The sequence below is a fragment of the Thamnophis elegans genome, chromosome 3 (assembly GCF_009769535.1).
Source record: "Thamnophis elegans isolate rThaEle1 chromosome 3, rThaEle1.pri, whole genome shotgun sequence".
NCBI classification, from domain to species: Eukaryota; Metazoa; Chordata; class Lepidosauria; order Squamata; family Colubridae; genus Thamnophis; species Thamnophis elegans.
This window is the reverse complement of record NC_045543.1, coordinates 130666016-130693706: the sequence shown is the minus strand read 5'-3', so window position 1 is coordinate 130693706 and position 27691 is coordinate 130666016. Positions and strand designations below refer to the sequence as shown.

Below are 27691 nucleotides of genomic sequence, written 5' to 3'. Positions count from 1 at the left end.
AAGTTGAGGACCACCTGTACGTGCTCCCTCCTCCTTCTTCGGTCAAAATTGCATTTTTCGCCCTCTGCAATCGGCATGTTGGCTGTTCCTCAATCTTCAGCACGGACGAGCGCCAACCCGGCGCCCGCCAGAGCAGCGAGAAGCGCAACCCAGAAGAAAAGCGCTGCCTGCGCGCTCGCGGATCCTGGGAACGCCACTCCTACCCATCTGGAGGGCGCTTCTTGGAAGGCGGGGCATCTCCGGCTACTGAGACCGGCCCCATCCACCCGGCGCCGGCCTTGCACCTCCCAAAACTCCGCCCAGGCAAGGCCGTCCCACCCGGGCGCCGAGGGGCGGAGAGCTTCGCGCAATCCGGCGCACCGCGTTGCATCAGCCAAGCAGTCGGCGCTTCCTCGCTGCTTCCCGGGCGCGCTTGACAAGAGGTCCTGTGGACAGGCTCATCCTGTAGACGGAAGGATGGAAGCAGCCGAGCAGCAGGTAAGCAGAGCAGCCCTTTCCCGGGTCCGGCTTCGCTTCCCCGGCTCCTCTCGGGGCTACCCACGGTCGGCCTCGTTTGGGTTCCCAGAGCGCCTCGACTCTCCAAAAGGCGTCCACGCCGGTGGGGTAAAGCGGACTTTTCCTAGGACCGCTTCACTCCTTCGTCTTCCATTGTCTCCCCCTTGTTCCTGACCTTCCAGTGCGCTGGATTACAACCCCCATAAGGCTGCTCAAGGATCAGGCAGGTGGGGCAGGTTGTGGGATCCCGGAGGGGAGAGACTGGCCTACTGAAAGCTACGTCTCTAAATGAAATGGATTGAAATAAAAAAAAAATATGATTTTGTTTTTCTCCCTTTCAGTTTAATTTTTCACAGGACTTTCGTTTTCTCTTCCCGGGTGATAGGTGGTGAGCTTTTTGGGGATCTTATGTATATTATTATTATTAGAGTTTTAAAAGTGACAAGCAGCGTTTCAAATGATTGAAATCGAGGGAAAGGACTTCTATTTTTATTTTATTTTATTTGTGATTTTCCTCCCTATGAATTGATTCCTACTTTCGTTTTCTCTTCTTCCCTGATGGGTGTGTGCGCTTTTTGGGGGAAATCATGTGGTCACATATTGTGCATATATTTCCATGGTGATCAGATTGTATCTCAATGCAACCTATATTTTATTTCCTTGTTCTGATTAGAATCATTCCAATATTTTATTTATACTAATTCAAAAGTTTTAGATGCTGCTAATGCATCTGGACCAAATTGAGAGGTGTTTTAATTGCAATTTTAGGCAGGGCTAAATATATTGCAGTAACTCAGATGGTTTAAAACATGAATGGAAAAAAGGTGATTTCTTCTCCTTCTCACCCTTCTCCTCTTCATCCTCTTCTTCCCCATTTAAGTCCCATTGACATCCAAAAATGAGAGTTAACTGTGGTTTTCAAGCTTTGATTGTTCCAGGATACAAATATGATCGGTAAATCAGGGTCAGAATTATATTTTGTTTCTTACATCATTCAAATATAACTTCCAGTTTTTAATAGTAGAAATGTTTGAAGTGGCTAAAAATAGAGCCATTTTCCTGCCATCATGTCAGATAAGTCATATAATTTATTTCTAATTGTGTTGCAGTTGATTATTCATGTTCAGTAGAAAAGTTGCAACATCTATTTATGTTGATTTTTTTATTAGCTGAATTGCAAAATATTTTCAACTTAAATACTCAAACGATTTCAAGACCCATCTCTACATGTTCTTTTATTTATGTTAGAACAAGGGAAATTCAAATGTGATAGTTGAGATATCATTCTAGTAATCTTTATATGAAGTTATTAAAAAAAAATCAGGACAGAATTTTACCCTCAAATCCCTTAAGCATGTCAGATTTGTTGATTTACTTCAATATACAAAATGTTTTTCTATGTGAGTTTTTGACTGATGCATTTGATCAGAATTAACTTGGATACTTTCTTTGGACTTCTTAAAAGTGAGAACCGCACATTCATATCTGTAATGTGTATCTTTTCTTTCGATTTACTAAGAAAGCTATCCCTGGCTAATGAAAATAGCTAAGGTTTTATATTACTTAGAATGCACTTGTACTCTATATTTCATTAATACAAAAAATCCTTGAAGTTCTTGGTGTTTTTGGACAGAGTACTGATTTGAGAACATTTTGAATTATGTGGCTTGATCACTTTCATTTGTTGTTTTAGATTCTTGTTCGGAAGGAGAAAAAGAAAGTTTCTGGAGAGAAGAAAAACATGGAAGGAACTGGTGACAGCAGTCGTTCTGAGGTCTGTCTCAATTTTATTTAATGTATGCATTAAATATAAGGTAAAGTTTCCCTCGCACATATGTGCTAGTCGTTTCCGACTCTAGAGGGTAGTGTATCTCTGTTTCAAAGCTGAAGACCCAGTGCTGTCCAAAGACATCTCTGTGGTCATGTGGCTGGCATGACTAAATGGCAAAGGCACACAGAACACTGTTACCTTCCTACCAAAGGTGGTTCCTATTTTTCTACTTGCGTTTTTTACATGCTTTTGAACTGCTAGGTTGGCAGAAGCTGGGACAAGTAACGGGAGCTCACTCACTAGGGATTTGAACTGCCGAACTACCGATCTTTATGATTGACAAGCTCAACATCTTAGCCACCGAGCCACTATGTGCTTCAGTATTAAATATTATACAGTCACTAATATTTGGACCTTGAATATGTTTATTAGGAAATCAAATGTCCCAAATTCATTAAATATTATACTTACACACCTACTATTTCTGTCTGTGATTTTGTCTTCATTGCAAAACAATAAAAAACAAGCAAGTAATTAATTTCTCCTTCCGTTTTATTCCCCCCTTTGCCAATCATATGTAACTGCCTCAACTTATCTTAAGAACCTTACGAGAAAATACCTGTACAGTAGTCTTGGTTTTAGCAATCACAGTTGGGACTGGCAACTTGATTGTCAAGCAAAAAAACCTGTACTTTTGACCTTACTTCAGGATTCCTTTGCTTTACAGAACTGTAAAGGTGACAAATGCAAGAACTGGTCGCAAAGATCACAGTGATTTTTTATCACTGTTGTAACTGCAAATGGTTGCCAAACAAGGCAGATGCTAAATTATGACTTCCTGTACATAATTAGGTCTTGATGCCCTAATTTCTCCCGGTCTATTCATGTAATTTTTAAAAATATATTAAATATATATATATATGTCTATGGATATAGCTTTGAAATGTGGCTTAATTGAAATGTGCTGGACACTGCAAGGAAATACGCAGATCCTTTTTCTAAATATACGTCTCTGGGGGATTATTAGCTAATATGTGAAAACAACCGATTACCTCCCTGAGGCCTATAAGATCGCACAGATTAGGCCTCCTCTGGATTTCATCTGCGGGTCAGTGTCGGCTGGCGACTCCCCGGAGGAGGGCCTTCTCTGTTGCTGCTCCGGCCCTATGGAACGATCTCCCCGCGGAGATCTGGACCCTTACGACTCTTCCGCAAAGCAACCAAGACCTGGCTGTTCCGGCAGGCCTGGGGCTGTTGACTTTGTCCAGCCCCATCCTAAGTTGTGAATGTTGTGGATCTTTTAATGTTGTCTTGTTTTTGTATGTCCTTCCCTTTCCCTTTTTTTTACTTGTAAGCCACCCTGAGTCTCTTTGAGAGAGTTAAATAAATAAATAAAACCTTCTTGGATCAAAACAATAAATACCAAAATTTGTTTCCATCATTAGATGACCGAATATCTTTGGGAAACTTTGAAATATTGCACACAAAAGTCAAGACTTCTCCCAACAATTGCTACTTGTGCTTATCAATACAGAAGAATTTTTTTTTTTAGTTAAAACAGCAAATTCTAAGTCAATGTGTGATTGTAGTATTGCAAAGATTTCTAACTGATGGTTGTTTTCACCACTGAAAGAATGGCTGTTGTGGATAGAAATAAACATTCATATTACTAATCAATGTTTTTAGTGCATTTAATGCTTTTGAAACATTTTATGCATGAGATCATTATCGAGAAGTTGCTCATTTCGGGAGTTTCTGTTCTAAGCACCCACCATTTTTTTCCAGTTCTCTTTTAAGAATCCTTCAGCATTCTGTGTCCACTGCCCTCAGTGACACGATTAGTCATTATAGAACTTTGGGGTGGAGCGAGGAATCATTCTTGAGGTTTATTTTTCCTTGGAAGTTTTGAAAACCTCAAATCAACTTATTTTATGGTCGTAAACCAGCATCATAGACCTCAAGAATTTCCTTCAAACTTTCTGAAAGTTCTCCTTTTTGGGGGGGAAGAGGGCTACATAAAATTGAAGGGTCCTTGGTGCTCTCTGAACTTGGTTGCTTTCCCGCAGACATTTCATTACCTAAGCTCTAGATGCAGTGGTGAAATTCAATTTTTTTACTACTGGTTCTGTGGGTGTGGCTTGGTGGGCGTGGTGTGGCTTGGTGGGTGTGGCAGGGGAAAGATACTGCAAAATCTCCATTCCCATCCTACTCTGGGGCCAGCCAGAGGTGGCATTTGGTGGTTCTCCGAACTACTCAAAATTTCCACTACAGGTTCTCCAGAACCTGCTGGATTTCACCCCTGTCTGGATGCACTGATGAAGTTACCTAGTATGGTAGCGAAATGTCTGCGAGACAACAACCAAGCTAAGAGAGCACCAGGGACCCCTTCATTTCAACCCAAAGCTACAAATATTCTCCTTTATTGATATATAAAATTATTTAGACTGCCCTGAATAAAGAAGATACAGGAAACAGAAGGTACTTAATAAAGGTAGGCTCCAGAATATTCATTTTTCTTTACCTTTCTTGATCCCATGCAGCTTAGTCCATGGCCTGACTATATTAACCAGCGTTTGGAAATGTATCATAAACTTAAAGCAGAACATGATGCTCTTCTGGCAGAGCGAGCTGCTAAAGACAGCCAGCCCATTAAAGTGACCTTACCCGATGGCAAACAAATTGATGCGGAATCCTGGAAGACTACACCATACCAAATTGCCTGTGGGATCAGGTATATTTTACCTTTAGAAAATTCATATTGCAATTACAGTTCATAGATGTGTGCATTTAATTTTTAATCACGCCCTAACCATGTTCTTCTCAGTCACTCTTTATAGCACTCCATTTTTCTGTATTGAGGGAACATCTTAATGACTTCTCTACTAATTGTACACGGAAATAAACCGATGTTAAATGTTTTTTTTTATTTAAATGTAACCCAGTGATGCAATTTTAATACAAGATCTATGTATTCTGTGCTACTTTGTACAGCCCAGGAAACTTATTTTGAGGAAAAAAAACATTTAAGTAAGACAATTATGTAATTTTTAAAAATCTAGCTATGTTGTTTTCAGATGCCCTGCAGACATTTCTGACATTATAGTTAGGAAGAGATCAGAAGTGTGACAACAGCCAGTGAATTAGGTGTTGACAAAAAACAACAAATATATAGTCCAGATGTTGCTTTCTGTTTGTATACTTTATTTTATACTTCATCATTAGTTATTGTCCTTTCTAATTTAATCTGAAATCAGACACATAGCCAGTGTAGCGCCTCAATAGAATTTACTTCTCGAATTATTCTTTTTCCAAGGCTATTTGTTGTTACTTTTATTTTAGGAAATAATATGATTTTTTTAACATAGTTAAAACCTAGCCTTTAAAACCATTCATCAGAGCAATAGAACCAAAGGGACACTCCTATATTCTCTAACTGTGGCCCTCAACCTTCTGGGCACGAGGAACTGGTTCAGGGGAGAGAGGTTTTTGGATGGCCCAGAGGGGGCTCAGTTTCATATGCTGCCTGCATCCTGCAGATGGCGCTTTCGCCTATTTATACGGCCTGGTTTCTGGCATGTCATGGACCGGTGCTGGTGTTCTAAGTGTCCCTGGACCTTATAAAATGCTTTCTATTGTTTTCTTGTTCAATGCATTCCCTCAGTATTTTTCACGGCAGTGTTGCCTGGTTTTCATAGGCCATTTGTTGCCATTTCTCACCTTGCGTGTTTGTGACATCTGATGAGATAAGTAGTTGTGTTCTGATAAATTTCAAATACCTTATTTTTCGGAGTATAAGACACACCCTTTTCCCTCAAAAAAGGCTGAAAATCTGGGTGCATCTTATACACTGAATACAGCATTTTTGGCCTCCCGAAACCCTGCCCCCTTTACCAAAATGGCTGTGCAGAGCTTCTAGGAAGCTTTCAGAGTGCTCCTAGGGGCTGGGGAGGGCAGAAATGAGCAAAAAACAGCTCGTTTTTTGCTCAGTTTTACCCCTCCCCCAGCCTCCAGGAACACTCTATAAGCCTCCTAAAAGTTATCCATGCATTTTTTTGACAAAAAACCAGAAGGTTTTTTAATTGTTTTTTTGGGGGGGCCACCCCCCCCCCCTCATTCTGCAAGCTTCCTAAAGGCTATTCATGCCATTTTTCGGGGAAAAACGGGCCCGTTTTCATGAAAAATGGATCGTTTTTGGGAGGTTTGCAGAGTGCAAAAACTTTTTTTCTTAATTTGCCTCTTCAAAACCTTGGTGCATCTTTTACTCCAAAAAATATGGTAATATACTTATTATTCAGGATCAGTTTGAATAAATTATCAAAATTTGTCTCAATGCACATTCCAGAAACACCTTTGTACCAAAATAACACATAAATATTTCCCTGATATCAGGATAAAGGTAAATGTTCCCCCCGCACATACGTGTTAGTCATTCCTGACTCTGGTTGGCGGTGCTCATCTCAGTTTTTAAGCCAAAGAGCCAGCGCTGTCCGAAGATGTCTCCGTAGTCATGTGGCCAGCATGACTAAACGCCAAAGGCACATGGAACGCTTTTACCTTCCCACCAAAGTGGTCCCTATTTTTCTACTTGCATTTTTACATGCTTTCGAACTGCTAGGTTGGCAGAAGCTGGGACAAGTAACGGTAGCTCACTTACACAGCGCTAGGGATTCGAACCGCCAAACTGCTGACCTTTCTGATTGACAAACTCAGCATCTTAGCCACTGAGCCACCGCGTCCCGTCGATATCAGGGTATACTACCTTATAAAATAATATTTAAATAATGAAAATGAGTTTGGGGATTTTTTTTCCCCTGTTGCCATTGAGAATAAACAAGCAGTAGAAAAATTGTGTTAATATGCACCAACATGATTATTTTTTCATACTTTTAGTCAAGGTTTAGCTGACAACACGGTTATTGCTCGAGTGGATAAAATGGTTTGGGATCTTGATCGTCCTCTGGAGAAAGACTGTACCTTGGAATTACTCAAGTTTGATGACGAAGAAGCTCAAGCAGTAAGTAATCAATTCAGTTGTATTAAAAGAACAGCCTGAGCAGGTGGGAGCACCTGGCTAACCTGTCCAGGATTGGAAGCTAAGTCAGACCAAGTGTTCTGACCTAGGCTTCCCCAAAAAGCACGAAGCAGATTCCTGGTTCCGACAAAAAACCCTTTATTAAATAAATGTGAATTCCTCTCATTCACATTCAGCAAAGGCCTGAATGAACATTCTTTCAAAGGTGAATTTATGATCACAGACCTTATCTAGCTTGGAAATCTGCCATGTAAATATCTTCCAAACCCAGTGCTGTGCAAGGAAAGACTTGGCACAGAATCTCTGAGATTCACGGACAGATTTTCACACTCCTGAAATGAACTAACTAATGAACAAATGAACGAACAAATGGTTTCCTGCAAAAGCCCACTCCCCTTTCGCTCCTCTTTTATTTCCTATGGGAGGGGGAATTCACCATCCACCCGTGGCTTTACTCCCAAGTCGACCCTGATTTCTTAGCTGTTTTTTTTTTCTGGCTCCAGCTCTTCCTCTGCCTCACTGCTGTCTAGTTTTGAAAGCAGCTGAGAACTGTCAGATGGCCCTGGCCCCATCCCTGCTTCCGAGACAGAGCCCTCGCCTGAGCCTTCCCCAGCCTCCAGGACTGGCCCATGTTCCTCCCCAACCTCCTCACTGTCTGACTCTGCTGCCATCTCTGCTGGCTACAGGCGGGCCACAACACCTAAGCACCTTTGTGCTTAGGTGCAGAGATTTCCAGGGTATACTTCTGTATGGCCATATACTTGTGTGGTCATCCCCAAAGATTAATTTTAATATATTGAGTTAAACCTCAAACTTGATTGAAAGCAGACTATAAGGAACATATCAATGTTTGTAGTACAAATAGAGAGGAAGGAGAACTTTGGGGGTTATTGAAGTCTAAAGAAGGAAGGGTTATCATTTGGTGCGCATGATTGGCCTGGAGTTTTCAAGTTTTCTTGTAGTTTTTTTGTCAATGAGAATAAACTGTGCTAATTCAGTGTTAAGGTTCGTATCAGTGTTTCTCATCTTTGGCAAATTCAAGGTATGTGGACTTCAAACTCCAACTCAGACTGTCTGAGGAATTCTGGAACTTGAAGCCTATACATCTTAATGTTGCCAAAGATGAGAAACACTGATTTATACTGTTTATTTATTTAATAAGTTTATATACCTCCCATCTCACCTAGAGGCAATCTTAGGCGGCTCACAACCAAGCAACACAATAAAACTTTAAAATGTATGTAATATTAACATTAAATATACTATAGTCTGATAATTAATGTTTCAGGGTGGTAGGAAATTATGTTGGCAGACTTAAATTTGACAGCATAGCATTAATTGGAGTCTACAAATACAAGTCTGATGTGCTCTCTTTGTCTTTTCTCCCCTGTTAGGTGTACTGGCATTCTAGTGCTCACATAATGGGCGAAGCCATGGAAAGAATATACGGTGGTTGCTTATGTTATGGTCCACCAATAGAGAATGGATTTTACTATGATATGTTCCTTGAAGATGGGTAAGCTTTCTGTGTGTATATGTTTGTGTACGTGTGTTTGTATGTCTGTGTGTCTACATGAGGAGAAAAAGGTTAAATCCCATTTTCCTGGACGAATGAGATTAGGATGTAATGACAGGAGTCCTTGATTTATGACTACAAGAGGAAATAGCAATAGCAATAGCAGTTAGACTTATATACCGCTTCATAGGGCTTTCAGCCCTCTCTAAGCGGTTTACAGAGTCAGCATATTGCCCCCAACAACAATCCGGGTCCTCATTTTACCCACCTCAGAAGGATGGAAGGCTGAGTCAACCCTGAGCCGGTGAGATTTGAACAGCCGAACTGCAGAACTGCAGTCAGCTGAAATAGCCTGCAGTGCTGCATTTAACCACTGCGCCACCTCGTAGAATCAGAGGTGAGCTTCACATAATTTAACAACCAGTTCGCCTAGTGCAGAACCAAAAATGTGAGCGTGCGGCTTCGAAAACATGGCAATTTCATGCACGCAGCTTCCAGCACACTTTCTTGGGCAGCCGCAGTGAGTAGAGTGGGCGAGACGTGGAAATCAGCTGGTCTGTGTGGGCCGAGTGAATCAGAGAGTGAGATATATAGGATGTCAACTTATAAAGTTACCATGGTGAGGAAAGGGGGGGAGCGCATTCCACGCATAACTTTGGCTAGAGTCGGATCTCAGATTACTACAGCAGGCTTGTGGGGCGTGCACCTAGTTGGAGAATGTGATTTATGACACAGACTGAGGGGAGGGAAGAAACGGGCAAAGTTCAGCCACAATTAAAATGAGGTCAGATCTGATAGCAAGAGGGTATTGCCTAAATGGTGTTCCTAAGAAATGACTTGATTTCTTTTGAAACTTAGCTTGAGGCTCATGAATTAATTAGGGCAGTGGGTCTCAATCTTTCTAATGCCGCGAACCTTTAATACAATTCCTCATGTTGTGCTGACCCCCAGCCATAAAATTATTTTATGTTTACCATATTTTTTGGGAAATATGTGTTTTCCGATGGTCTTAGGCAACCCCCATGAAAGGGTCGTTTGACCCCCAAAGGGGTCCCGACCCACAGGTTGAGAACTGCTAAATTAGGGCATCTTTCAGAAACCTGACTTAGGACAGGATATAGCCGGGGCAGGTGGATGGGCCCAGCTGATGGGCGGAACTACTGGTTTGCCTGAACTGGTCCAAACCGGCAGCAGCCCACCTCTAAATAGAACATATTGTTAAGCAATGTGGCTTTTCATTGAGATGTCACATGACTGGACTACTGCAATGCGCTCTACATGGGGCAGCCCTTGAAGAGCATTCGGAGACTCCAGCTCGTCCAGAATGCAGCCGCGCGAGCGATTGTAGGTGCACCTCGGTACACCCACGTTACACCTATCCTCTGCGAGCTGCGCTAGTTACCGATTGGTCTCCGGAAACGCTTCAAGGTGCTAGTCGTCACTTATAAAGCCCTTCATGGTATTGGACCTGGGTACTTGAGAGACCACCTGCTGCCAATTACCTCCCAAAGACCCATTAGATCACGCAGATTAGGCCTCCTCCGGGTTCCGTCTACTAGCCAATGTCATCTGGCTACTACCCGGGGGAGGGCCTTCTCTGTGGCGGCTCCGGCCCTTTGGAACGAGCTCCCCGCAGAGATTCGGACCCTCACCTCTCTCCAGGCCTTCCGAAAAGCCGTTAAAACCTGGCTGTGTCAGCAGGCCTGGGGTCGATGAGTTCCCTTCCCCTCTCGAATCGTGTGGCTGTTGGTTGTTTTAAATTCTCTGTACTTTTTGTTGTAGTTCCTGTGTTTCCCTTCCCCTCCTTTGGGTTTGTGCGCCGCCCTGAGTCCCGCCAGGAATAGGACGGCATATAAATAAAATGAACCTTGAACCTTGACTAAGACTGGTGACTTTCCCTGCCAGTTTCCCCCTTGACTTTGCTTGTTAGAAGCCATCTGAGAATGTGCCATGTGATGATCACATGACTACAGGACTCGGCAACTATTGATAATGGGTGTGACAGTTGCCAAGCTCCCGAATTACAATCACATGGCAGCAGGGACACCATGTTGGTAGTAGGTGAGAGGACCAGTTGTAAGTAATTTTTCAGCACTGTTGTAACTCCAAGTGGTCACTAAGTAAATGATTGTAAGTCAAGGGCTACCTATATAGGCTTCCAACGTGAGTTCTTCAGACTCCCCTATGCCAGGAGTGTCAAACACAAGGCCCGCAGGCTGTCCTGGAAAATGTAAGGGGCTTGCCCACGTCACTTCGGCCCGGTCTACCCAGTGCAAAGAGGAAACATGCCAGCAGTTTGGGGAATGGCGTCCAGCTGGTCACACCCAGCCAGTTGGCCACGCCCAGTGAGCGGCGTCAAGCTAGCCACACCCACCCAGTTGGCCACACTCACCCAGTCAGCCATGCCTGCCCAGCCTCCCCGAGGTCAACCACCGCCCGGATTCGGCCCTCAATGAAATTGAGTTTGACACCCCTGACCTATGCAAATCTTTACAAAAACTTAGCAACTGAGAACTTTTCTGTGCCTTTCTTATAAGGGGATTCCTTGAACTGCTGTGGGTTTATTTCTGCATCTTTTTGATGACTTTGGCTCAGTTTTTCTGTGTGGGGCATTTAAGAAGGGGTTCAGTTCCTACTAAATGGCTATAAATCTTTTATCTGCGAAGTTTATTGTTTCTGGCTTTTCATCAGATGCTGCCTGTAAAAGGTTTAAAATAAAATATACACTGTTGCTCTGTTGGTGGAGGTTTTCAAACTAAAAATATTTAATTTCTTTCTACTTTCCCCTTGAGTTCAGGGAAATCCCTCTTGATCTGCAATTTGCTTTTAGTAATGACTGTTTAAGAAGCAAAAAAAAAAAATAAGTCAGAGAACAATAAGTACAACTGATATTGATACATCTTTGTTTATTTCAGGGGTGTGTCTAGCAATGACTTCCCTGCCATTGAAGTCTTGTGCAAGAAAATCATGAAAGAGAAACAACTTTTTGAGCGACTGGAAATTAAGAAGGAAACTTTACTTGAAATGTTTAAGGTAGACCCTAAAATATCCTCTCACGCCAACTTTAGTTTTTAGAGGAGCATTTAGTTATTTTTGCAACACCTTTTCTAATTATATGACATATTTCAACTGCTTTTTAAAGATTCAGTTGATATCTTTAGCATCTCGGTTTTTGTAACCTGGAGTGTCACCAGAGGCTGGTTGAATCCATCCTTTTTCTCTGTTTAAACTATTACATTATTTCTAGTTCAGTTACTCAGACACTATGTTTAATGTGGGATGTCATGTCTGCAAAATAGGCTTTCCTTTAATGCAGGGTTTTCCAACCTTGGCAACTTTAAGATGTATGGACTTCAACTCCCAGAATTCCCCAGCCAGCCATAGAGCTGAAACCCATGCGTCTTACAATTGCCATGATTGTAAATCCTTTTCCATCAAATACAGAATCCTCACTTTGCAAACCTAGTATGGCTTTATTATCATCCCTTGGGTGGAGTCAACTAAATGGAACTGAGTGTTTACTGGCTGGATGCCCTTCCTGTTGCCAATGCAGAGCTTTGTTCAGCAGATATAATTGTGCCCAGAGAGAGAAATACCTTGGATTAAACTCACAGCCTCCTGATTGTGAGGCAAGAACTCCACCTCTAGGCTATCCTGCCACTGTGCAAATCTAATATGGCTTGATGTTTTGAAATTAAGTGTAAACTTAATTTCTGGGCTGGTTTTTACAAGAAAGCTGCAGAGATCTAAGCAGGAAATATGGTCAGAATTCCCCTTAATGAACCTTCCCCCCTAATGAACCTCCTCTGTGCAAACACTACAGTATGTCTTTGTACCTACATCCCCTTCATTTACAGAGTTGTGAAATGACTTGCAGTAGGAAACATTAGGCAACAATTATTAGGCTGTTGGTTTGAGCTCCGAGCTTGGCAATTTGGTTGCAAACATTCCGTCACCATTCGAGGGGACATCATCAGTGCTTTTTGAATTTGACACACAACTCAAAACGCACAGACAACGTCTCCTTGAATGGTGACAAAACGTTCACAACCAAATTGCCAAGCTCGGAGCTCAAACCAACAGCCTCACTACCAACCCGAGCTATCTGCTAACATTTCAACACATTTCAACAATGATTATTTGCTTACAACCTCCTCATTTGCAACTACTTGGATAGCAGGATGCTGTTGTGGCCTGTCAGGTGCCGGCCCCTCCCAGCAGCCGAATCAGAGGAGGAGGAGGCGTGGGAATCAGGGTCAGCTTCAGTATAATCCGGGAGCTCCGAGGGGGAAAGAGGGAATGGAGCTGACAGAGAGAGAGAGAGACAGAGGCAGAGCCTGGGCCATCCGTCAGCGCTCAGATGAAGAGTCAACAGCCCCCAGGTCTGGAGGTGGTTGATGAAGAAGAGGAGGAACAGCTGGGTCCAGTGCCTGACGCACGGCTGCGCAGAAGGAAGAGGAGAGGAGAGCAGTGGAAATCCATGGGCTGATCCTGGGGAAGGAAGAGCCATAGCTGCTAACGAAGCCCCACCCTAGCTCTGGGGGTTAAAAGGCAGGTGGCGGAGATGATTAGGTGAGGCAGACAACTATTGATCTTCTAGCTGGATGGACTTGTTAGCCTGCGAGATAAACTTTTTGCTGGGGCTGCCAGCATTCCTAGTAAAGGAATCTTTTGAATTCACGTCAGAGGGTTTCTCGTGTTTGGGGAGCTGGCTTAGCGACTGTTAAGACAGAAAGGCGGACTTGTGACCTAGATTTGACGTTCTGATGGTCAGGACCACTTGGAAGGTCACATGATTGAACTTTGGGCACTTGCAATATGGCTGCACATTCAGCTGTTTGCAACATCCTGTAGTCACGTGACCACAGTTTATGATGGCTTTGCTGAAAACCAGCACTTCCAGTTTTTGGCAAAACCATACCCCTAGCAAACTATAACAAAAACCTTCTTTAGTATTGTTACGATGTATGACCATAATCAACAGGATCCATTACAGTGGCATGTCGAGGACTACCCCTGTAATGCTGTCTCATAGGATTCTGAGACGTTAAGTGAGAATCTTAATGGTTTCCCAGCCTTTGGAATACATTAATATAAAGGGAATGCAAGAAGAAATGCATGATTAAATTCATAGTGGAAGTTTTATGGAAAGCACAGATCCATGAAGAGCTAGCTTTCATCAGGCTATTTTTCAAAGAATAGAAAGATACGTTTTTATGGATAAATAGAATAATGTTTGTTAGGAAAGAAAGATTAGAAATCCTTTTGGATTATATATAAACGTTAATAAAAAAGAACTAAGTTAGATTCAGTTAAATCTTGATTATTAGGGGGGAAATGTTATGATACAGGATATAGTCAAATAAAGGAGGGATAATGATAACAACGTATATATATGTATGGGTACAACATAAGGAAACTGGATGTAAATTGTAAACAGTGATTTGGAAAGGAGGATTAGAAAATTTTGTTACTAAATATTATGGATGTTTAGCTAGAATAGAACATAAGGATTCAGTGTTATTGGAGGATTTTAGAAATAGTAAATGAAACGCCAGTATGTGATTATGTATTAAATCTTGGTATATTTTATGATGAAGGATGTTTAAACAATTATAGTCAAATGGAAATGGAGGTATGATCTGAGTTAAAATACTTGAGTTAATATGAATTATGCTTGATGACTATGGAAGAGATGCACAAAAGCCTTTTGTAACCAACTGATACACTTTCTACAGTATGTAAAGAAGGAAGATTTTATGTGTTGTGTTTGTTCTAAAAATTAAAAATAAAAAAATATTAAATATTTGTTTCAATATCAAATTACAGGCACTAGAAATTAACATTCATTCCGTATATTTTTTACATTTTATTTTCAAACAGTACAATAAATTCAAGTGTCGGATCTTAAATGAAAAAGTCACCACTCCAACTACTACTGTATACAGGTAAAACAGAAGGCAAAATACCTACCTAGTTTGGATTTTCTATTACTAACTATAGTGTTCCCAGTTTTAAACAAAATTATCCCACTTGTAATTTGGAAAGTATATTATAGGCACTTTCACCAAATACCTACCATGGAGTGTCTACCCAATCATAACTATATAGAATATAGCCAATTGGAACAATTTATCTCCGCTACATATCTTAATCCAGTGTTTTGCAATCATGGTAACTTCAAGATGTGTGGACTTCAACTCCCAGAATTCCCCAGCCAAACATAGGAATTCTGGAGTTTGAAGTCCACTTCAACTTCTTAAAGCTGTTATGGTTGAGAAACATGGCTGCAATCCCTCAAGATATTCTCTGACCATTTACCTTTCTCTGTTTTCTGGGCAGGAAGGCACAGTTTCAAAGAAAACCATGATTTGCAGCAATCTGCTGTTTTATTTTAAGTGACAAGGTAGCTCAGTGGCTAAGACACTGAGCTTGTCGATTAGAAAGATCGGCAGTTTGACAGTTCAAATCCCTAGTACTGCATAACGGAGAGAGCTCCCATTGCTTGTCCCAGCTTCTGCCAACCTTGCAGTTCGAAAGCATGTAAAAATGCAAGTAGAAAAATAGGGACCACCTGTGGTGGGAAGGTAACTGTGTTCCATACACCTTCGGTTTTTAGTCATGCTGGCCACATGAACACAGAGAGGTCTTTGGACAACACTGGCTCTTTGGCTTTGAAACGGAGATGATCATCGCCCCCTAGAGTCAGGAACGACTAGCACATATGTGGGAGGGGAACCTTTACTATTTTATAAGAATGTCAGTCTTGATATTATTAGAGGCTGATTGCTGCACATTCATTTCCCTTTTAATAAAAATAAGAAGTCAGTGTTTATGACACAATTTCAAGAAACTGAACCATATCATTACCTTTTAGGTGTGGCCCTTTGATTGATCTTTGTAGAGGGCCTCACGTCAGACATACTGGGAAAATAAAAGCCTTAAAAATACATAAGGTAAGAAATTAAATTTCATCCTGTAATTATAGTATATGTGGCTAAATTCTCCTGACGAGCTTCAGGGCAATTTATCTGGTTGAGTTTTTAAAATCCAGTCAAAACATCTGTAGAAAGATGCATTGATTAGGTTTAGACTTAGTAGAATCATTGGTGTTTAGTTTGAAATAACTGCAGTGCAAAAATATTTTTAGAAGATCTGCCTCTTTTACTGAAATGAAGAAGAGCAATTTAACTTTTTAAACACTGGGAATACTTTGCTTTCATTGAAATCAGCCGGTCTTCTATAGGAATAAATTGAGCCCCTTTGTCGTTTTTTTTTGCTTATTGCAAAAGTTTGAGAAATATTTTATTGGTAGCTGTTTTTTATTGTTGTACAATAGTTTACCTGTCTTCATGTTTCCTTTCATCCAAACGTTATGTAAGAGATTTGCACATCATAAGATATCCTAAATTATTTCTGAAGCTTAGGAAATAAATATAGACTGAATATGTAGCATTACTTTCCTATAAAATCTGTTATTACTTAAAATTGTTCTATGATAACACTATTTGTTACCGAATCTTTTCTATAACTCCAGAATTCTTCTACCTATTGGGAAGGAAAGTCTGATATGGAAACCTTGCAAAGGGTTTATGGCATCTCCTTCCCGGATGCTAAGATGCTGAAAGAGTGGGAAAAGTTCCAAGAAGAGGCAAAGAACCGGGATCACAGGAAAATTGGACGGGTAAGAGGAATTTCTGCTCAAAGAATGCATATGCTTTAAAAAAAAAAAACAATTTCTCCTTCTTCTTTGCTACATAAAATAATAGTTTATATTCAAGTTTATATTCAATATCCTTGCCATCCTCAAGTCAAAGATGCAGAACTTTGTCTAATAAAATTAAATTCAATGGTGAAAAGAGTAAGGTTCTACATTTAGGCAAGAAAAACGAAATGCACAGGTACAGTATAGATGGTACATTGCTCAATAGTGGTAACTGTGAGAGGGATCTTGGAGTCCTAGTGGACAACTATTTAAATATGACTCAGCCGTGTGCAGCAGCTGCCAAAAAAGCCAACATGGAAAGTCATGTGTATTTGAAAATCTGGGTATCAGGCTCCCTTAATGTGACATCTTGCAAAGCCATCTGAGATTCTTTTAAGCTTAAGATGGAGTGTTTTAGTAATATGGGACGGATCTTTGCTCCTTTGCTTCAAACAACCAGGGAGGAAGGTCAAAAGTGAGATTGGTTTTTTTAAGGAAGGAGCCTGTGACTGCAGCTTTGAAGGAAGCCACTTCCATTTGAAAAAGTCATCTCTCAACCTAGCTGCGTTGTTGAGTAACTTCTACCTGGTCTCCAAGCATTCCTTTTTGCGGGAAGCTTGTGGAGAAAGGGAGACAGTTTGATTTTTAGGAAATCATGCATGAAGCAGATTCTCTATATCCTTTCCAGCCAGGTTGCAAGGCTTGGCTTTAGGGCGTAGCATGTTAGTTTTGGGAATGCTGCCAGCTTTATTTCTGGCTTATGGGATTTTTAGTGGTTGGACTTGTTTCTTAATTACATTTTATTATTCGCGATGCACTTGGTTTTAGCAGTTTGTGGGACACCCAGAGTCTTTGATTATCAACTAAGCAATAAAAATTATCTTAGAAAGGAATTGTTTATCTGAATATTCTCCAACAACAGTGCAAATATGGAAATAAATAGGAAAACTTATTATTTTTTATTTATTTATCCCAAAGGATCAAGAACTCTTTTTCTTCCATGAACTCAGCCCTGGCAGCTGTTTCTTCCTTCCGAAAGGCGCTTATGTCTATAATACACTGATAGAATATATCAGGGTAAGTCACGGCAATTCATCTCTGTGGTATCAGCAGCATTCCTTCCTTCAATTCTTCTTTCTCTAGCAGTTTTGCTGCAGCAGAACACTTAACAAATGTCTCACTTAACAGCAGAAAATTGGGGCTCCATTATGGTCGAGGACTACCTGTATTTAACTGTTTTATTTCTGATTATGGCTCATTGGTCATAATAAAAGGATACACAATTGTTTTGTATGTTAATGATTATGGATTATTGATTGTAATGAAAAAGGTATCCGCAGTGGTTAGGAGAAAATTGCTTAACTAAGCATGGATAGTCCTTGACTTACAACCCATTTGTTCAGTGACTGACTGAATAGCAATAGCAATAGCAGTTAGACTTATATACTGCTTCATAGGCCTTTCAGCCCTCTCTAAGCGGTTTACAGAGTCAGCATATTGCCCCCACAGTCTGGGTCCTCATTTTACGCACCTCAGGAGGATGGAAGGCTGAGTCAACCTTGAGCCGGTGAGATTTGAACCGCCGAACTGCAGCTTAGCAATCAGTTGAAGTGGCTGCAGTACTGCACTCTAACCACTGCGCACCTGAAGTTACAACAGCACAGAAGAAGGTGACTTCTGACCGTTTTTCACACATGCGTCCATTGCAATATCCTCATGGTCACAAATTTGGATGCTTAGCAACCGGCTCATATTTATGGCGGATGGAGTGTCCCAGGATCATGTGATCAACTTTTGCGGCCTTCTGACCAGCATAGACAAATGGGGAAGCCATTTCCAATTAACAGCCGTGTTACTGACTGAACTTCAGCGATTCACTTAAGGAGCGTGGCAAGAAAGGTCACAAAATGGGGCAAAACCCGCTTTAACAGTTGTCTGACTTAGCAAGGAAAATGGGCTCGTTGCGATCGTAGGAATGCCTGCGTACGATTCTCTCTGCTCAGTGTGGCTCTGACTCTCTTGATTTTTTTTTTCACAGAGCGAGTATCGAAAACGAGGCTTCCAAGAAGTTGTCTCCCCAAACGTTTACAACAGCAAGCTTTGGGTGACCTCTGGCCATTGGCAGCATTACAGTGACAACATGTTTTCGTTTGAAGTGGAAAAAGAGATCTTCGCTCTGAAGCCCATGAACTGCCCTGGACATTGGTATTCGATTTGTGCCAACTTTTAGATCAATTGCTCTTTTTCCCCCCTTCCTATTCTACTTTGGTCTAGAACAGAGGTCCCCAAACTTGGCAACTTTAAGGCTTGTGGACTTCAAATCCCAGAGTTCCCCAGCCAACTATGCTGTAATGGAGTCCTAGTGGACAACCATTTAAATATGAGTCAGCCATGTGCAGCAGCAGCCAAAAAAGCCAACACAGTTCTAGGCTGCATAAACAGAGGGATAGAATCAAGATCATGTGAAGTCTTAATACCACTTTATAATGCCTTGATAAGGCCACCCTTGGAATACTGCATTCAGTTTTGGTTGCCACAATATAAAAAAGATGCGGAGACTCTAGAAAGAGTGTAGAGAAGAGCAACAAAGAGGATTAGGGGACTGGAGGCTAAAACATATGAAGAACGGTTGCAGGAACTGGGTATGTCTAGTTTAATGAAGAGAAGGACTAGGGGAGACATGATAGCAGTGTTCCAATATCTCAGGGGTTGCCACAAAGAAGAGGGAGTCAAACTATTCTCCAAGGAACCTGAGGGTAGAACAAGAAGCAATGGGTGGAAGTTATCAAGGAGAGAAGCAACTTAGAATTGAGGAGAAATTTCCTGACAGTTAGAACAATTAATCAGTGGGACAACTTGCCTCCAGAAGTTGTGAATGCCCCAACACTGGAAATCTTTAAGAAGATGTTGGATAGCCATTTGTCTGGAACGGTATAGGGTTTCCTGCCTAGACGGGGTTGGACTAGAAAACCTTCAAGGTCCCTTCCAACTCTGCTATTGTATTGTATTGGTCTAGAATTTAATACCTTACTCTTGGAACATACTTGCAAATATTTGTCACCAAAGCCCATATTGCAATGCTTCGTTGCTGTGGCTGTGATCAATTTAGTAACTGACACCTGTCTGTTTAGGTAAACATGTACTGTATCTCCTCTTCTGGTGTTGTGCTTGGCTGGCTGCTTCTCTTCTGTCTGATACCTTGGAAAACACAGAACTGTCAACACAGGGGACGATCCCAGTTTTGTGTTTATAAATCTGTGTATAGATTGCCACAAACACAGTACAGTTTAGATGGGAAAGATAAAGCTAACATGTTGATAATCTGCTAGTTGTTCTGATCTAGGCTTCCCAAAAGCAGAAAGCAAACTCCTGGTCCCGACAAAAAAACCCTTTATTAATTTACTGTGAATTCTGCTCATTCACATCCAGCAAAGTCTTTCAAGGGAGGATTGCCAAACATTGAACTGTTTAATGAAACAGGAGAGAGGATCAAAACCACAAGGATAACCGTATTCATTGTATTTAATTAATTAAATGCAGTTCCAATTCATTAAATGTGGGCTTTGTCCTACCCTACCTGTGTTTTTAGAGAATGGTCGTTAGAGTACCACTTCAAAAGCAAGCATGGTCTTTGGGCCAAACGTAATAGCTAAAAGGAATGATAACTTGTCCTCTACTGAACTGGAAATCCGAAAACTGTAGTCCTTAACCTGCCTGCAGGACTTCTGGTTGGGGAAACTTGGCAGATTTGTAGAAAAGGATCTGCTTTTCAAGACTGCTTTTGATTCTTCATATGGCTGTTCTCAGCAATGTCACCCCAGTCAGATGTCAACTATTTGTCTTACTTTCTTTAGTCTTATGTTTGATCATCGGCCAAGGTCTTGGAGGGAGCTGCCTCTGCGCCTGGCTGACTTTGGAGTTCTGCACCGTAACGAACTGTCTGGGACGCTGACCGGTCTCACCCGAGTGAGGAGGTTCCAGCAAGATGACGCTCACATATTTTGCGCCATGGAGCAGGTGGGAAATGATCTAGGGCAGGGGTGTCAAACTCAAGGCTCGAGGGCCACAGGCCCTCCCGAACCCTCCCAAGCTCCGTTTTCATTGACAGAGCACTTAGGCCACCACAGGCATCCCTGACACAAGTGATGTCGAGCTGGCCATGCCCCCTGGTCACCCGTCACCCCCCCCCCCGAGGTCAAACACAACCCTGATGTGTCCCTCAATGAAATTGCGTTTGGCAGCCCTGATCTAGGGTAATTTAAGGAAAATAGTGTTATAAAAACGAAGGGGTATTGATCGCATTGAGTCTTTTCATTTTGCGAACAGATTGAAGGGGAGATCAAAAGTTGCCTGGAATTCTTGCGCACCGTGTATGAAGTCTTTGGTTTTTCTTTCAAACTTCACCTCTCTACCCGTCCGGAAAAGTTCCTTGGAGATATTGAAGTGTGGAATGAAGCTGAAAAGGTATTTGTGTCCTAAATATAGCGGGTTGTTCATTTATTTCCTATAATAATGTAGGAAGTGGGCCAACGTAAATCAGTCTTAAGTAAGCTCTATCCAAATACATAATTTCCAATTAGTAGTTTGGGGGTTAAATTGTACTGAGCCTGCAGTCCCTGGTGTCCTCAAATACCTTTTCTTAGAGGGGATAAAAAAAGAACACATTCTTTATGTGGATTTTTTTTTCTATAACCTTAGATGCACAAGTTCCATATAGATTAGAGGCAGCAGGAAAGGAAGGATGTGTTAGCATGAGGATTGAGAGCAGGAGTGGGTGGGCTTCAAAAATTTGAGCAACGAGTTCTCTGCCCGGTTGCTGGGTGGGTGTGGCCATGGTGGGTGTGGCCTAGTCGGCCTCCTGCAGCATGGCCGGGGGGGGGGCAGTTTCCGGAGGCTTTTTTTGAGCCTCTAGGAGGGTGAAAACTTCCTCCCCTGGGCTCCAAATGCCCTCCAGAGGCAGGAAACGGGCCTGTTCTGGCCTTCCGGGAGGTTCATTTTCCCCAAGCCTCCACGCAGGCCCTGCATGTACCTCACATCCAAAACGGGCCGCATGGAGACTCCTGGGAAGGGTGGGGCAGGGTGGGATGGCGGGGCGGTGTGGGGTGGGATGGCAAGGTGGGAGGGGCCAGCCAAGGGTAGGATTTGGAGGTTCTCCGAACCGGCCATAACGTTAGCTGTGGGTTCTACTGAACCCGGGCGAACCCGTAGCAGCTCACCCCTAATTGAGGGGGACAAAATGTAGGAGGCCAAAAGGGATTGGCAATGTGAACTGAACAAGTTTGGCACAACTTTTTGAACTGACAACTTTTATTAAAAGGCATATAATTTTGTGAACTGTAGCACGAAGGTGATTCCTTCTGATCTTTGCCGTAGGCTGCCATGAACTTTGGGCTACTATAGATTTCAATGGTTCTGCTACCTAGTATATTCAGAGGGCAGAATCCATTGCCAGGGAAAATAGCTTTAGTGGAACACACTTAAAAGTAAATTTAGTCTAAAAATACATGTTGAGTCTATAACTAACTGATGCTCAGCATATTTTAAGTCCACCTTAAGGGATTCTGAGATTGGAAGGAAGAGAGTTTCTAGATAATAGGATAGCACTGTGATTCAGCCTAGCTTGGTGAATATCATATTTACTGATATATTGCCAGCTTATTGAAACTCAAGGCAGTTAACAAAGTAAAACAAGTAAAGATGTCACCAGGGTTAACACTGACATGTTCTGACCTAGGTTTCCCAAGAGCATGAAGCAAACTCCTTGTCCCAACAAAAAACCCTTTTATTAATTTATTGTGAATTCTGCTCATTCACATCCAGCGAAGTCTTTCAAGGGAGGATTTACAGTCACAGACCTTATCTGGCTTGGAGAGTCACGAACCAATTAATCGAACCAATTGTCTCCTGAAAACTCCACTCCCCTTTCGCTCCTCTTTTATTTCCTCTCTGGGAGAGGCCATTCATCGTCCACTTGTGGTCTTACTTCCAAGTTGACCCCTGTTCTTTAGCTGTTCCCTTCATCTGGCAACTCTGTGCATGTGCACACTGGGAACAGGCTCCAGCTGTTCGTCTGTCTCACTGATGTCTGACTCCAAAGGCAGCTGATAACTGGCATAGGGCTCTGGCTCCCTCTCTGCCTCCAACACAGAGCCCTCATCAGAGCCTTCCCCAGACTCCAGGACTGGCCCTTCCCAACCTCCTCACTGTTTGAATTTGCTGCCAGCTCTGCTGCCGGGCCACAACATGCCTTGGCTATACAAACACATACACACAAACACACACACACTCCTCTAACGTTTGTGTTGTGAAGAAGAGAAACAATCAGTCATTTTGCTTAGAATAAATCCATTAACATTTGGCGTATCATTTTCCACTAGCAACTTGAAAACAGCCTGAATGAGTTCAACGAAAAATGGGAACTGAACCCTGGAGATGGAGCTTTCTATGGGCCGAAGGTTAGTAAATCACCTTAAGAGCAACATTTTAAAATACTCTTTCATTTTCCTTGAAGTTGTTTTTGTAATTTATTTCATTAGAGAAGCTATGGACTGGTGCTGTTCGCTTACCTGTGCTTGACTCCCATTATACCATAATTCTCTTCAGAGCTCTGAAGTTATTTAGCAGAATATTCAGGCAGGAGGGTGAGAAAAGTTCTCTACTTACCCTGTTTCCCTGAAAATAAGACCTCCCCGGATAATAAGACCAATCGGGCTTTTGAGCCCATGTGCTAAAATAAGCTGTCAGCACTCCTCCATTGAATAATTAGGAAAGAAAACCATGAGACTCCATTGATAGAAATCAAGTGTACTTTTACTAATTATAAATGATTAGAAGCGTAGCAAAGCGAAAGACTGATTATTTAGGCGCGAAAGCAAATGATATATAGAATAACCCATTCCCCTCCCCTTGGCATCCCAGTTACAGTCCAATCATAATTCTCCCAAGTGTCAGGTGTGAGATAATTTTGAAAGGCATCACCCAGATGGAATGTCGCTGCCGTTGGCCTTGGCGGGAAACCTCCTCCGCATGCGCAGCAAACTCCAGGATCTTCCTCCAGCACAATTAGTATTCCCCTCCCAAATACCATGCCCCCCTCCCCGTTTCAATGGCAGCCGAAGCAGCAGCAAAGCAGAGGCTGACATAAGCCCTCCCCTGAAAATATTGCAACACAGCAGCAGCCATGAGGTGACCACACTCGCCGTCTCCTGCCCCTCAAAAATAATAAGATCTCCCCAAAAATGAGGCCAAGCGCTTATTTCAGGGGGTGAAAAGAAAATAAGACCCTGTCTTATTTTTGGGGAAAGACGGTAGTCCTGTACCATAAAATAGGGACAGGTTGGTGTATGTGTGAGACATACTCACTTATTCTTAGCCTTCCTCTTTGCCTGTTGAATAAGTAAAGCTTATCAGGGGAGTTGATCTGAGGAATGGAGTAGACCAGTGTTTCTCAGCCTTGGCCACTTGAAAATATGTAAACTTCAACTCCCAGAATTCCTCAGCCAGCCACAGTGGCTGGGGAATTCTGGGAGTCGAAGTCCACACATCTTCAAGTGTCCAAGGTTGAGAAATACTGGACTGGACTATGAGCTAAAAAGAATTGTATACAGAAGAATTGCATGTAACAGATTTGTATGTGCGGTACAATGTGGTGATATTTTATACGAGAGAAATAGGGTGAAGACTGCCTCTCTTTATTTGTTCTCAGGGTATATGGTAGCTGCAGATAGTCTTTCATTTGGCAAGATTCTGTCAATAGGAAACAATGAAGAACTCAGCTTTGAAGTATCAACACATTTCATTGTTTGTTTTGGAGGCCTGACAAGTGCAGTGCTTAGAACAAAAATGCTAGATCTGATTGATAGCGTTTCACTGACACTTTGCAAGATGAAAATGAGAGGAACACATCCATTTCTGTGTAATTCAGAGACAAAGACAATTCTTTGCGCAATTTGTACCAAGGCGAACTAGATTGTAAAGCAAGATAGTAAAAAAGAATCCTAATGAAATATCTTAGGAAACATTTTGCTCTCTTTGGGAAGAAGCTGCTGATTATAATGATTGGCAGATATAGGCACCATATTGTTAAATAAAGGAGTTACCGTATTTTCCAAAGTATAAGACGCACCAAGATTTTGAAGACGCAAATTAAAAAAAAAGATTTTGCACTCTGCAGACCTCCCAAAAATGGCCCATTTTTTGCAAAAACAGGCCTGGTTTCTGTCAAAAAAAAGGGCATGCACAGCCTTTAGGAGGCTTATAGAGTGCTCCTGGGGGGGGGGGAACAGAGCAAAAAAACAGCTCATTTTTCATTCATTTTTGCCCTCCCCAGGAGCACTCTGGAAGCCTCCTAAAGGCTATGCATGCCCATTTTTGCAAAGGGGGCAGGGTTTTGGGAGGCCAAAAATTCAGTGTATAAGACACACCCAGATTTTCATGCTCTTTTTTTGGGGGGGAGGTGCCTCTTATAGTCTGAAAAATACGGTAATCAAGATTTAATGGAAGCAGGAGAATAATCTTGAAGTTGGTCCCTGAGTGAAGAACTTGCTGGTTCGTTCTTCCCTTTGACACTAAGGTACGTTTTTCCTCAGCGGACCATTAGACAATGTGAGGATGCTTTTCATTATGACGCGAATTCCAAATTGGGTACAAAATAGGATTTTAAAATGTGGAATTAAGTGATATTAAAAATCAAGGCCACAAGGAATAATAGCAGATTCGTTTAGAATTAAAAGCTTGAGTGAACAAATCATTTTTCAGCTATCGCTGAAACTTGCAGATCTTGGTGTGGGCTAAAACCCTGGCAAATGCCATACCATCAGTAGATGATACAGTAGAACCTCTGGTCACGAACGCTTCTGACCACGACCAAATCGGGCTCTGACCAAAAAATTCCCATTTTTTTTTCTGCAGTCGATTTCCCCTTCCACACCATTTTTTTTGTTTCCATTTCAAAAATTAGGTCATGACCAGAGATGGTTTTTGAAGAAACAATTGAACTTATTTTGTTTTTCTGTGAAGATGTTTCGCTTCTCAACCAAGAAGTTTCTTCAGTTCAGTTCTTCTATATTTGTAAGAATTCTGTCCATGTTTGTTTGTCTCATCCTCTAACTTTTCACCCCCAAAAGATTGATATCCAGATCAAAGATGCCATTGGGAGGTACCATCAATGTGCCACCATCCAGTTGGATTTCCAGCTCCCTCTGAGATTTAACCTGACATACATGAGGTAAATACATCCCATGGTTTGATTCTGCATTTTATAATTCTCATCTAGTTAACTGGGTTTTGAGAATTAGCATATTTTTCGGAGTATGAGACGCACCTTTTTCCCCCTTAAAAGAGAGTGGAAATTTGGGTGCATCTTATACACTGTATGTAGCCCCACCCCCACCCATCGCCCCCCACCCTTTGGGCTCTTCTTCCCAGCAATTTACCTCCATACAGCAAATGGGGAAAAGGGGGCTTGCAGAGGCTGCAATAGGCTATAGCAATCCCTGCGACCTGAAACAGCTGATGATCGGGAGGTGTGCCCAAACTGCAAGTGAAACTTTCTCTTTGCTCCAAGAGGCAAATTGCTGGGAGGCAGAAGCAGATTTTTTTTCTTGTGCTAATCAGGCTGTTTGCTGTTTCCTGCAAGGAGGTAAGTCAATAACTATAAATTCCTAGAGAAGGTTCAAATTATTAGACTAATATTTTAAAGACTGCTTTATTATGGTTCTAGACAACTCAACAAAATGAAGAAGCTTTTTAAAATAAATGCTTGATCTGAAGAGGCTCAGTGCTATTGTATCTCCTTTTAAATAGCAGAGAATAACTATACTTCCAGAAAGCACATCATTTTTAACAGCATCTGTACAAGTATAGTCTGAAACGTAACAGTACAGTGTATATTGTCTGTACTGTTTGCTATTTGTTGCAAGGAGACAAATTGCTGGGAGGCAGAAGCAGATTTTCCCCCCCGCCCCTTGTTTTCCTCCCCAAAAACTAGGTGGGTCTTATACTTCGGAGCGTCTTATACTCTGAAAAAATATGGTATACTGATTTTATCTTCTAGCCATGATGGTAATGACAAAACGAGACCGGTGATTATACATCGTGCCATTTTGGGATCGGTGGAGAGGATGATTGCTATCCTGACTGAAAACTACGGAGGCAAATGGTATTGTATTGTTATTTTATACAGATAGTCCTCAACTTACAACCATTCATTACGTGAGCGTTCAAAGTTACAACAGCACTGAAAAAAAATGGAACTCATGACCAGTTTTCTTATCATTTCAACATTCTCATGGGCAAGGGATCAAAATTTGGGTGATTGACAAGTGGATGTATTTATTTGAATTGATTTTATTTGAATTGATTTTATTTGTAGGCCGCCCTTTTCCCTGAGGGGACTCAGGGCGGCTCACAGAAACCAGGGAGAGGGGAATACAAAACAATACAATACTAAAACAACAACACATAATAAAATAATACTCAACATGCATACAACATTCGGGCGGGGCAATGGTCCTTATCCCCAGGCCTGACGGGCGAGCCAGTTCTTCAAGGCTATGCGGAAGGCCTGGACGGTGGAGAGGGTGCGGATCTCTACGGGGAGCTCGTTCCAAAGGGTCGGGGCCGCTACTGAGAAGGCCCTCCTCCTTGTGGTTGCCAGCCGGCATTGGCTGGCCGATGGGATGCGGAGGAGGCCTAACCTATGAGATCTTATAGGCCGTAGGGAGGTAATTGGCAGAAGGCGGTCTCTCAAGTATCCAGATCCACTGCCATGTAGGGCTTTATGGGTGGTCAATAGCACCTTGAAGCGCATCCGGAGATCGACAGGTAGCCAACGCAGCTCGCGGAGGATAGGTGTAATGCGGGTGAATCGAGGTGCACCCGCGATCACTCGCGCGGCTGCGTTTTGTACTAGCTGAAGTCGCCGGATGCTCTTCAAGGGCAGCCCCATGTAGAGCACATTGCAGTATTCCAGCCTAGAAATCACGAGGGCCCGAGTGACAGTTGTGAGCGCCTCCCGGTTCAGGTAGGGTCGCAACTGGCGCACCAGGCGTACCTGGGCGAATGCCCCCCTGGTCACAGCCGCTATATGATGGTCGAATGACAGCTGTGGATCCAGGAGGACTCCCAAGTTGCGAACCCTCTCTGAGGGGTGTAGAATTTGACCCCCCAGCC

At 42.2% G+C, this 27691-nt stretch overlaps 1 protein-coding gene across 1 annotated transcript in view; it reads left to right on the top strand.

The window, feature by feature from the left end:
- Positions 1-316: 316 nt before the first annotated feature.
- Positions 317-27691, top strand: part of TARS1 (threonyl-tRNA synthetase 1) — a 39014-nt gene continuing 11639 nt past the window's right edge. Inside the window, exons 1-16 of the mRNA XM_032214112.1 lie at positions 317-477; positions 2189-2269; positions 4807-4997; positions 7157-7280; positions 8693-8814; positions 11730-11847; positions 14698-14762; positions 15692-15770; positions 16352-16498; positions 17498-17596; positions 18558-18724; positions 20374-20536; positions 20846-20983; positions 22897-22974; positions 25645-25745; positions 26574-26678. Coding sequence (XP_032070003.1) covers positions 457-477; positions 2189-2269; positions 4807-4997; positions 7157-7280; positions 8693-8814; positions 11730-11847; positions 14698-14762; positions 15692-15770; positions 16352-16498; positions 17498-17596; positions 18558-18724; positions 20374-20536; positions 20846-20983; positions 22897-22974; positions 25645-25745; positions 26574-26678 — 1799 coding nt within the window. The 5' untranslated portion in view covers positions 317-456. The remainder of the gene's footprint in view (positions 478-2188; positions 2270-4806; positions 4998-7156; positions 7281-8692; positions 8815-11729; positions 11848-14697; positions 14763-15691; positions 15771-16351; positions 16499-17497; positions 17597-18557; positions 18725-20373; positions 20537-20845; positions 20984-22896; positions 22975-25644; positions 25746-26573; positions 26679-27691) is intronic.